At 45.5% G+C, this 11,489-nt stretch overlaps 1 protein-coding gene and 1 long non-coding RNA gene across 2 annotated transcripts; both read right to left on the bottom strand.

The window, feature by feature from the left end:
• Positions 1–3,069: 3,069 nt before the first annotated feature.
• LOC120111652 (wall-associated receptor kinase 5-like) lies at positions 3,070–8,593 on the bottom strand. The gene is made up of 4 exons (XM_039129364.1): positions 7,687–8,593; positions 7,431–7,604; positions 6,417–6,956; positions 3,070–3,536 (listed from the first exon to the last, which is right to left on the bottom strand). The coding sequence occupies exons 1-4, from the start codon at positions 8,573–8,575 to the stop codon at positions 3,070–3,072; spliced, it is 2,070 nt and encodes a 689-aa protein (XP_038985292.1). The 5' UTR covers positions 8,576–8,593.
• LOC120112225 lies at positions 3,636–5,858 on the bottom strand. The gene is made up of 3 exons (XR_005513732.1): positions 5,682–5,858; positions 4,675–4,774; positions 3,636–3,826 (listed from the first exon to the last, which is right to left on the bottom strand). It is a non-coding gene; the product is annotated as an uncharacterized LOC120112225 (long non-coding RNA).
• Positions 8,594–11,489: the final 2,896 nt, after the last annotated feature.

Here is an 11,489-nt window from a genome sequence, read left to right as displayed (position 1 = left end):
TCAGTGAACAGTTACATTTATGGGTTTGAACATCAGGAGATAATAATGAAGAAGATGATAGGCTTCTTTATCCTTATGGTCAGCTTTGGCTTCAGAAGCATCATATCACAGGACGAGCTATAGGGTAATTATTAGTTGCAGAGGTATTGTTTACATAAATGAAGAGGTATTGTTTGCTTAAATACGAAATCAAATGCTTTGGAGATTCCCTACTTATACATCACACTATCGTAGGAATGGATTAAAAACAATATATAATCAATAATAAATCAATAATGGAAGCTGGAACTGAAATCAGAGGCATCTACAGTAAAATTTGAAATATCTATAAACCTGGAATATAAAATCCTCGGGTGGAGGCGGGCCTGGATCGATCGGGACTTCGGGCCGGTCGGTCGACGCAGGAGAGGAGGGAGGAGGAGAAGATCCTCGGGCGGAGGCGAAGCTCGATCAAGGCTTGAGGGCAAGAGAAAAAATTAAAGAAGAAAAAAAACCCACGAGAAGAAAGAGGAGAACAAGCAAGACGGAGGTAGAGGAGGGAGTAGAAGAAAGCTACCTCAGGCGGAGCACGTTGGGGTCGGTCGGTCGACGCCGGAGAGGAGGTAGGAGTCGGACGGTCCGCGACGGAGAGGAGGGAGATGGGTGCAGCGCCGGAGATGAAGGCAAGGGCAGCGCCGGAGACGAAGGCAAGGGCAGCGCCGGAGAGGAGAATGAGGTTGATCGGGAGTAGCTAGGGCAACTATGCGGGTTTGGGGTCGGCGCTGGGTTTTAAGGGTGCTTCGGCGACGCTTATAAGCGTCGTCCACTACTCCAAATTTCCCACACTCACCAACAGCATCGGAAAAATTTGGTGCGGGTGCAGAAAATGCCGACGCTTTTGCCTAGCGTCGGCATTTAAGCGTCGTCTTTTTCCCCTTTTACTGTAGTGTAGGGCTTTACGGCTTCTCTATGTGCTTCTTCCAAAGATTTTCTTGATTAAATTTGATATCTTTTTTCTCTTTCAACAGTTGTACAGTAGAAACTTGGACCTTCCAAGACTCAATTATGCCATTCTCACCCTCCTTCCAAAGAAAGAAGCAACAAAAGCTTCTTCCAATTTTCGGCCCATCAGTCTTGTGCATTGCTGTATCAAGATCATATCAAAAGTTCTGGCCAACCGTCTCCAACCTTTTCTTAATGATCTCATTGATCCGGCTCAGACAACCTATATTAAAGAAAAGTACCTCATGGACAACATTCTATGTACCAATGAGATTCTGCACGACTCAAAGAGATTAGGCATTGAGGGAGCAATTTGCAAACTTGATTTCATGAAGGTCTTTAATAGAGCTGGCTCCTCTCATCTCATTAGACTTCTTATTAAGTGAAGTTTTCCCACAAGATGGATTAATTGGATCTCCAATCTACTACTATCATCCAAAATGTCAACATGAACAGGAGCTTGGTGACTAGATTTTCTGCAAATGGGGCCTCCGACAAGGTGACCCACTCTCTCCTTTCTTGTTTATACTTGCAGTGGATCTGCTTTATAGAATGCTTAATGCTGCGGCTTTGGAAAAAAATTATGAGGGATTGGGGAACCCATGGATTTTTGGAGATACTAAGATACTGCAGTATGCAGATGATACATTGGTGTTCCTTAAGGCAAAGACAGATCATTGTGCAGTATTGAAAACCATCCTCTTTTGTTTTAAGCTAATGTTAAGGTTGTCCATCAATTTCCAAAAAAGCTTAATCTCTAAAATCGGCCATAGACATGAAGACGGGCTAGAGTATAGTAGGTGTCTCAATTGTCCCGAGGTTCCAACCCCCTTCAAATACTTGGATCTACCACTCAATTGTGCAAAACCTTCTAAGTCGGATTGGCTCATTCTACTACAATGAATTGAGAGTAGATTGGCTTCTTCGAAAAGCAGGTATCTATCATTTGGAGGTAGGCTTATCTTGATCAATTCGGTTCTTACTTCACTACCTCTATCTTCATGTCTCCATTCAAGCTACTAGCTTGGGTGATCAAGAGGACCAACAAGTATAGGCAAGCTTTTCTCTAGACCGGTACCTTTATCACTCATGACTTCTCTTGCAAGGTCAACTGGAAAACTATTTGCTTGAAAAAGTTAGCAGGGTTAGGAATTAAGGATATTCAATAGTTTAACAATGCACTTTTGGCAAAATGGGGTTGGAGGTTTATTGTGAAAAACCCGCGCATTTGAAGAAAACAAATTGAATTTGCATATGATAGGATATTGAAACTTTCAATGTGTTGGAAACCGCTAGAGAGATGCTCTAATTTTAGGAAAGATGTCATTAAGGCTCTTCTAGCCTTCTAAAATCGAATTCACTTCAAGATCGGCAATGGCCAAAACACCTATTTTTGGAAAGACAACTGGCTTTGGGATGCACCACTCAAATTGATCCTTCCTTCCCTCTATGCTAGCAACACAAAGAAAAATGGTACTATATCTGTTTTTTTTTTAATTCCAGAATTATGTCGTGGAAATTTAAACCATCGAGCAATCAATTGGCGAAGATCTTCAAACAGCAAAATCAATTACTCTCTTTGCTTGCCATGGTAACTTTGAATAGAAATGAGGATAAGATTGTTTGGAAACCAAGCAGTAAGGGAGCGTTCATCTCTGCATCCCACTATCTGTTCATTAAGTCTAGAGGAGTGAAGTGTACCTTTCCCTCCTCACTTTGGAGCCTTTCAGTTCCATTTAAAGTAAAATGCTTCTTATGGCTTTATTGGAAAGAACGGCTCAATACTAGAGGTAGCATTGAAAGGAAGTTTGGAAAAAATATGGGAGGAGGCGTATTGTGTTGCCACTCTATCAAATCTGTGGACCATTTATTCTCGGATTGCAACTTTTTTGCTATTATATCTCGAGAGGGTTTTGTCTTTTAGCTGGTATCTCGTAATCGCATAGAAATTTTGAAGGACTATGTTTGGATTGGAGGAAGAGAATTTTTTCCAAAGCTGCGTAGTCGGTGGTTCTGATGCTCATTGGTGCCATTTTATGGTCGTGTTGGAAAGAAAGAAATATCAGAATTTTTATGAATAAGCAATTTTTATAGGTGAGTTGCTGCAGAAAGTTTACAACTGCTCTCTTTTTGGTCCAACCTTTGCAATGCAAAGTTGCTTAATGAGCATACAAAAATCTGATACAAAATAAAAACTTGATCGTCCTTGACTTGATCGTCCAAAATTTGCAGAAGCCTATCCTCGTTCATTGCTCTGTAGAAACTTGCTACAAGGCTGCGCTTCTCCTCGGATCCCTCAGAGTAAATTGCTCTCTTCCCTGTCAGAAGTTCCAGAAGAACCACTCCAAAACTGTAAACATCACTCTTGTTAGTTAATCGGCCATCTGCTTGGAATTCTGGATCCAAATAACCCATGGTTCCTTGAATTACGGAAACGTACTGAGTTGGTCCGTTGGGAACAAGCCTTGAAGCCCCAAAATCAGACACTTTTGCAGTAAAGTTCTCGTCGAGGAGTATATTAGCGGACTTTACATCACAATGCAGGATAGGTGGTGTCACGCCCCGAACCCAGCACCCGGGTCCGGTACGCGACCGGCCGCATGAGCCCTAGAGCAGTGCCCTAAAGATCATGCAAGGCCTATGATTAACAAAAATTCTAATAAATCCACAATTAATCTAGTAATTCAAATAGAGCAGTCTGACATGTCCAAAATAAACAAATTAGTTCATTTACAAGCTCTTCAAATGTTCATCGACATCAAAGAAGGATAAACAACTAACTAACTAATGACTCTGGTGCTCGCACTCTGCGCCCATCCCATCCAAAACTATGCATCCTGCAACTCTGGTAAAGAAAAAGAAAAAAAGGGGGTGAGCTTTACAGCCCAGTAAGAATCCCTACACATCCATACCAACACAATAATAATATGAATTTGAAAGCCACGACAAATCGATGCACATTTCATGAAATCATAAACCGGCTATCAAAAGGCTCGAATAATCAATATAAGTATGTACGTCAAATATCAATGAAAGTCGAACTACGCAAGAATGATATAGCATACGATAGCTCATAAATCTTCATTAATGTTTTCAATGCTTTTTCTTTCCATTCTATATTAACTTGATCCGGATCAATTATCTTTCCGACTTTGGGCCAAATCCCGGTCACGTTTCCAGCCCGTGACAGGGCAAACCAACATTGTCACACTTAGAGCCTGTGACGGGCAAACCAACATTGTCACACTTAGAGCCTGTGACGGGCAAACCAACATTGTCACACTTAGAGCCTGTGACGGGCAAACCAATAGTGTCACACTTAGAGCCTGTGACGGGCAAACCCATAATAACGAGACGGCCCAAAGTCAATGTTCATTTAATCAATTTCACATCCACACATCAATCCCTTTTATTTACTTTATTTCCGGCCTAGACTAACCATGGTCACGTTTTCGGCCCGTGACAGGGCAATCACTATAACATGGTTAGTCCATACCACCACATCCATAAATTCAATTATGCAGGTATAAGTTATACACATACAAGCATCCATCACACTACCAACCACAAGCCAACACGATCAAAATATAATTAAATATAAAACTATTTTGCTTTGTCTGGATCATAGCATATCAAACATATATAGTGCAAAAATATGTATATCATGTAGGATTGGCGTACAAGGATTCTTACAGAAATTGTAGACAGACTCAAACACAGATCTGGATTACAACCTACGAGCTGGGGTGCTGAGTCCCCTGATCAAAACCTCCTAGCACCGCTGACTCTTCCCCTACAACATCAATTATAAATCACAAACTAAATTATTTAATATTAAAATATTCTGAACTATAATTCTCATCTGTTATGGGGTCCATCATCAGGTCCCCAAACATCTCAATCCTCCTAGATCTAGGGCAGTCGGGATAGCCCGACTCCCATCTTGTACCACCGGCCTACGTCGTCGCCAGCCGTGGCCGCTGCCACGCCGGCGATGATGGCCGGTCCCGATAAAGAGACCAACAGAATAGATGATTCCTCTCTCTTCATGGTTGGGAATACATCTCCCCTTCCCCATTTCTTGGCCCAAGGGCAGCAGCCGCCACCTGCCCAATCCTCGGCCACCATTGGTCGAACCATCGCCGGCCACCCCTACTGCAGTCACCGGCGATGGTGGCCGGCCAAGAGAAAGAGAGAAGAAGAAGTCTCTTCCTCTTCTTCTTCTTTTCCTTCTCCTCTTATTATTATTATTATTATATTCTTATTTTCTCTCCTCCTCCTCCTTCTTCTTCTTCTTCTTCCTCTTTCCAACCAACACTGTCCCCTCCCCCTTCCTCCATTTCTTCCACGGAAAGGCCACTGACAGTGGCTCGGCCCCCACCCGACGGCACCCAACCGCCGTTGCTGCCGCCGGTGGCCAACCGACGAGGGGAAGAGGAGGAGAGGATGGGATCCCGAGGAAGAAGACCTCGGATCCACCCTCCCTCATCACATACACAGCCTAGAAAACTCTCTCCGACCCTCACATAGACCCGACCGACCCCCAATACCATGGATCCCGACCAACCGGCGGCCGGCGGCGGCGGCAAGATCCGAAAAAGAGAAGCCAAAACAGGGTATCCCTGTTTCGGACTCTTCTCCGGCGATCTCACCGGCCCTAAACCTAGTAAATGGAGTGCAAGGGAAGGTGCTGCACTTACCTCAGCCCGACGAGGTGCTCCGGTGATCTTTCCGGCGAGGAATCGGAGAGGAAACTCGGATTTTCCCCGCACGGGTCCAAAGTTTTTCTCCCGGTTTGTGGGGAAGGGAGGAGAGGCTTTCCGGCTTCCTCCACGGCCGACTGGTTCTCGGCTCCGACGCTCGGTTTCCTCCGACGATCGGCCTCTCCAACGATCCCCTCCAACGCCGCCGCCCCCCCCTCCCCTCTCTCCCATTCTCCTCTCTTCATCCACGATCGTGCCTAGGGCACGATCGTATTTTATAGATGGGCACGATCAACCCAGGACCTCACCCAAAATGGCTAGCCGGAAGTTATTATTTGGGTTCCTTGATCCTGTATAAGTATCCAAGATCTACCCAGCAAATAACCGATGTGGGACTAAACACACGCCCGCACGGGTCCTCACATACTCCCCCCGTTCAAGCTCTGACGCCTCGTCAGGCTAAGGGTTCATATCTATTCAAATCAAATCACAAACACCACGATTGGTCCGTGGTCAGCCCTAATGGATCCGTGCTGCTGTGTCCCCTAGTCCACATAGGTTATGGGCCGGGTCCGCTCTGATACCATTTGTAACAACCCAGGACCTCACCCAAAATGGCTAGCCGGAAGTTATTATTTGGGTTTCTTGATCCTGTATAAGTATCCAAGATCTACCCAGCAAATAACCGATGTGGGACTAAACACACGCCCGCACGGGTCCTCACAGGTGGAGAGGCCCAGGAGTGCAGATAGGCAAGTGCCTCCGCAGACTCTACAGCAATCGTGAGACGCATATCCAAGTTAAGCGAGGAATTCTGATTTCTCCCATGGAGGTGGTCGGAGAGGGTACCGTTGGAGACAAATTCATAAACCAACATGGGAACTTTAATTTCCAAGCAGCAGCCTAAGAGTTTAACCACATTTTTGTGGTTTATTTGGGAAAGGATAAACATCTCCTTCGCAAATTCTTCATTTTGGTCCCGTCCCATTTTCTTAGGCTTCTTGATGGCTACTTCTGTTTCATCCTCCAAGATTCCTTTATAAACGGTGCCGTAGCCGCCTTCTCCTAACGCTCGGTCCGCGTTAAAGTTGTTCGTTACTTTTTTTAGTTCTTCAACTGTGTAAATCTTAAATGCAACACCCTTTGAGCTGAGTTGTTGCTGCAGTAGATACCCTCCATTTTGCTCGAAAAACTTTTGCCTGGTCCTAACGAGCCTTCTCTTTGCCAGTATATAGTAAATGAGAACTATGAAGAAAGTGCTAACACTGATGCCTGCAAATAGCAAAGAGAGCAAATAGTGAATCGAAAAATGCAAACGAGGAAATTCTTGGCACGGCACAGATTGATTTTTAAGAATACTTGGAGTACTTCTAAACTTTTGCAGAGAAAGTATATAGGTCAGTGCAATGTTTTGGTTCGAATGGGTTGGACTCTGTTGTTTGGAGTTTGACTTGCTTCTCTTAAAGTGCCCCATGAATCTTTTGTCTATTGGACCATCCCATCCCATCCCTTCCCACATATAAGCTCCCCTTCATGTATAAATTAATTAGTAATTGCAAGCAGCTATATGTATGTGCCTTATTCAGAATTTTCATGGCCCAATTTTCTGAGCACCAAAACCCATATTATTTTTTCCCCAGAAGTTAATGGCAGGTATGAGATCTGGTCGATTCATCGCATGGGTTGCGCGTCCGGTGGGTAGGTCATACATAGAATTGAACTGAACTGAACTGATAGAAGACTTACCTCCAGCCAAGATTGCTAGCAAGGGAAACTTGTCTTTGCCTCGGAGCGGCCTGCAGCTTTCCGTCGTTGCATTACCCTGCGTTCCTTGAGGGCAGGCGCAGCTATAATTCCCTGGTCTGTTCACGCAAATCCCATGGCAAGGATACTGCTCCGGGAGCTTGCACTCGTCGATGTCTGCAGATTCAATTGAAGCAATCATGAAACCACAAAAATGATAGGGATATATTAGTACAACGAAGGGTGAAGGTAGAGTAACCTTGGCATCCATCGTGAAGATAGGGATTGCCATCATATCCCGGCAAGCAGCTGCAGAGATATCCGGGGCCATTGCTTGCGTCGCTGCAGATGCTGTTGTTGCTGCGGCATGCATAGGTTGTTGGATCCACTCTTGCATCCTGGCAAGACTGGTTCCGTATGGCCCAATCTAGCACCACCGGGGTATGGTTGCGGTGCTTGACGGCGAAATCGTAGGAGAGATCAGATCTGCTGAAGTTATACGAGTCCTGGGCCACCAGGAAGGCATAACTGCAGGGACTGATATTCCAAGTATCGCTGTAGCCATAGTTTCGGAAGTAGATATCTATGGAGCCTAGCTGCTTCGGGATGGAGACCTGGCAGCATCCCATGTTGGAGCAGGAGCCATTAGCGATGCTCTCCTCATTCCAGCAGTAGGAGACGCAGGCGCCGCCGTACTGGTAGTCATCCTCCTCGATGTAGGCAGCCAGATGCGCCAGGGTGAAGCAGCCCAAGGCGGTGAACTTGTTGCGGGTGCTCGAGAAAATGTAGGCCGGCCGCGTCGTGAGGTCGACCTTGGGCGTTACTTTGGAGACCATGGCGGTCTCGTTGTAGCACTGGTAGGACATGGGTATCTTTGCACGTACCTCGGCTGGTGCTAATGATATATCCGTGATCTCGATTTCCAAGTCCAGATCCGGGATGAGAGCTCTCGGGCTGCCGCCGTCGCAGGTGATGTCGAAGCCTCCTCTGAAGCAGCCGGGTCCGATGCCGAAGGGGTAGGGGACGGCGGTGTTCCCGCACTTATCATGGCAGCCGGGCAACGCCATGAGCTGCTCCGACGAGGATGCTGCTGCTACCAGCAGCTGCAACAACAGCAGGAGCAGCAGCAACTCTCTCTTACAAGCCATCTCTACTCTCCTCCTCCGTTTCTGAGCAACCGTATTTTTAGTAGTGTACTCTAGTTCATATAAAGTATTATTTATAGCAACTCAAAATTTAATTCAAAATAGCTAGTCAACAAAACTTGATGGTGTGGACAGAAGTTGATGGTGTACCATCACTGACTTCATGCCGAGGTGACTAGTCCTCCACCAAGACGGCTTTGAAAAACTTGAGATAATATAGAGTAAGGCTTGGCAACGTCTTTGAGACTAGTTTCAGTATTTTATTAACCAAGAAGTTTACCAGGAAGCGGCGGTTGGGGACTTTTCTCAAGTCCGGGCTAGAAAAATAAGGACAACTTGATATAATGGGTGGTCGGTATCTATGTTCTCATTAATGATTTCTTCTTTCAAGGTTCGTTGGTCCCTCTGTACCGGAAAAAAATAAAAAAAAACCCTATCACGGCACTGTCAATATTTCACACCGATAGTTTTGTCCTAAATCCTCACCCTCACCCTCACCCTCACCCTCACATACTTTTAATTTAAAAATTCCAAGTCCGGGCTAGGAAAATAAGAACAACTTGCAGGGAAGTTTCTCGAGAAAAAGAAATGCGCCAAGGGAGACTGATTGGATTAGCATCTTGATATTTTTACAAACAACCAGTTAGCAACTCGGGGAGGTGTCTATATTTTTTATGACTTAATTTTGCGTGTGCATACGTATATGTGTGTGTATATATGTATATATATTTAACTACCACTTGATAGCTCGGCTTTTTGACCAGAGGGAGCCCTAAATGCCTGTTAAGACCCGTAATCCCACCAATCTCTGGCGATAGAAATCGAAGGGATGGAGGATGCGATGGATCTCCTAGCCATGCGGAGAAAACGTCAGCCAAAGTAGGCTCAAGGCAACTTCAGTCTGCAGTTTTCATGCTTTCTTACGCTACGTGAATTGTGGACCGCTGCTTCACCCAAAACAAGGAAGATATTTTTTGAAAAAAAATCCTACTTCACCAAAATATTAGGAAATAATGTAACAACTATTATTTGCTATGTATTACATATATTTTAGAAAAAAAAAACTTAGGCATATTTTTAATGTTGAGCTAGTTTTACGTAGTATCTCTCGAGTGCTAGAAAAATTCAAAGTGGCCCTTTAATTTAGTGAAGTAGTTCAATATACTTCCGCCGTCTGTATTTATTTATCTGGATTCATAGAATTCTATCATATTATGAACATATTAAACTTATAGGATTGAAATACCTTTGTGATCAGTGGTTATGATAGAAAGGATGGATGAGGAGGGATGGAGAGGATGGTTGACGACATTGGCGAGGTTTAGAGAGAATGAGGAGCAGATGTTGGAAGAGGAAGAGTTAGTAGGAGAAGATGAGGCTCGGAACAGAATTAGATAGGGAGAAAAATGAGGACGACGGTGGGGTTTGGAGCGGAGGAGGAGGTGATGGAAGATGAGGAGGTGGTGGGAGTGGGTAAGGCTCAATGTTTCTCTTTTTTTATCGGAATGGTATAACAAGTCTGCAGCTAGGCTAGGTAATTGCGTAGGAGTGCCATCAGCTTGTCACCGAAATTAAGAGAAGAAGATGTTGGCGTTTGAATGCTTTGAATCTTCAAAGACTTTTGGCTTCTACAATGCTACCAATAATTCTGATAATCTAAAGGATAACAAATTAATAAGAAATGGAAATACTAATGTTGCTGGAAATTGGACCCGGGGGTGACCACTGGCTGAGAAGGAGGAGCTCCAGCAGGTGGTGCATCGGCGGGCTGCGTCCTCCAGAGGATCTGCAAGAAGTCGGTGGCCGGGGTTTTCGGCGCCGGCCCTCCGATGCTTAAGTCAGCGGGGGTTTTTGTGGAGAAGAAGATAATTTGTATGTAGAAGTCAGAGTCAGAAGTTGGCCCATTCCTCGAGAGGAAGGAGTTTCCCTTTTTATAGGAGGGGTGCCAGGGTTACCTGCGATGTGACTAGGCAAATTAATGAGTCACTGTCATAATTGGGCATGATCGTGTAAATTAATGAGTTGCCGTGGATAACTGGACGAAATTGAGTGAGTCAACGAGTTGTCGTGGTTGGCCTGAGATTTTGGGCTAGCTGGAGATCTATAGAGATCGTGCGCATTTAATTGTTGGCAGTCGCTCAGGCAGAGATCACGGGATTGGATCCCTGATGAGAAGGAGAGGGGCTAGATTCCCGGTGGAGGGGAGAGGTCTGCTTCATCCTTTGACTAGGTCTTCTTTGGACTTAAGGTCGATCGGGCTCAACTTAGCCGCGATCAAGACTGCAAGGCTGTGAGCTATGAGGTCGGGCGCACTGGGGTCGGACGCCTTTGAGGTCGGGCGCCTTGAGGGTTGCTGCCGTGGCGCCCGTCATCACGTGCCGGCGATGCATCCACGTGTTTCAGGGCAATCTATTTTTTTCCCAACACTACCCCCGACTTCCGAGTTCGAGCTGTTTACGAGCTCGGACGAAGGAAGTAATTATCTTTATCACACTGGTGGGGCCAGGTAGCTTTAAATTGCTCCGCTGTTCCGCACGCTTCGAGGCATCTTTAATGAGGGCACGAGGACGTCTTTTAATTTTCGAGGCAGTTTTGAGCCGTGGGTTCATGATGAGGCTCCAGGATCCTACGGGATGCCACCTCGATTCTGCTTTTAAAGCATCGATCCAGGTTGATATGCCGCTTCGGTTTTCGGGGCCGACACGTGATGCGATCTAGACAGAAGGCGAAATCTGGTTCTGCCGATCTGGGCTGTCGGGAAGGTCTATATAAACCCCGGCCTGGCCCTAAAAGTTCTCATTTGGCCGCCACTATTGTTGCTTTCTTTTTCTTCTACTTTCTTCTCCCTTGTCTTTCGATCTTTGTTTAGTTTTTCCTGGCGGCGCTCCGAGGCGTTTCCCGGCAGTCGTCTCAGTCC

The sequence above is a fragment of the Phoenix dactylifera genome, chromosome 1 (genome assembly GCF_009389715.1).
Source record: "Phoenix dactylifera cultivar Barhee BC4 chromosome 1, palm_55x_up_171113_PBpolish2nd_filt_p, whole genome shotgun sequence".
In the NCBI taxonomy this organism is placed as follows: Eukaryota; Viridiplantae; Streptophyta; class Magnoliopsida; order Arecales; family Arecaceae; genus Phoenix; species Phoenix dactylifera.
Note: the sequence above shows the minus strand (reverse complement) of the source record. Positions and strands in the feature narration are given on the sequence as shown.

What these genes read in the sequence shown, in the direction of transcription:
- LOC120111652 (XM_039129364.1), bottom strand. Translation starts at nt 8,575, where the DNA reads ATGGCTTGTAAGAGAGAGTTGCTGCTGCTCCTGCTGTTGTTGCAGCTG. An exon ending in TCTTCACGATGGATGCCAAG is followed by an intron (nt 7,605 to 7,686) that starts GTTACTCTACCT and finishes TTGAATCTGCAG; the next exon opens with ACATCGACGAGTGCAAGCTC. An exon ending in CTATCTGCACTCCTGGGCCT is followed by an intron (nt 3,537 to 6,416) that starts CTCCACCTGTGA and finishes TTCGGGGCGTGA; the next exon opens with CACCACCTATCCTGCATTGT.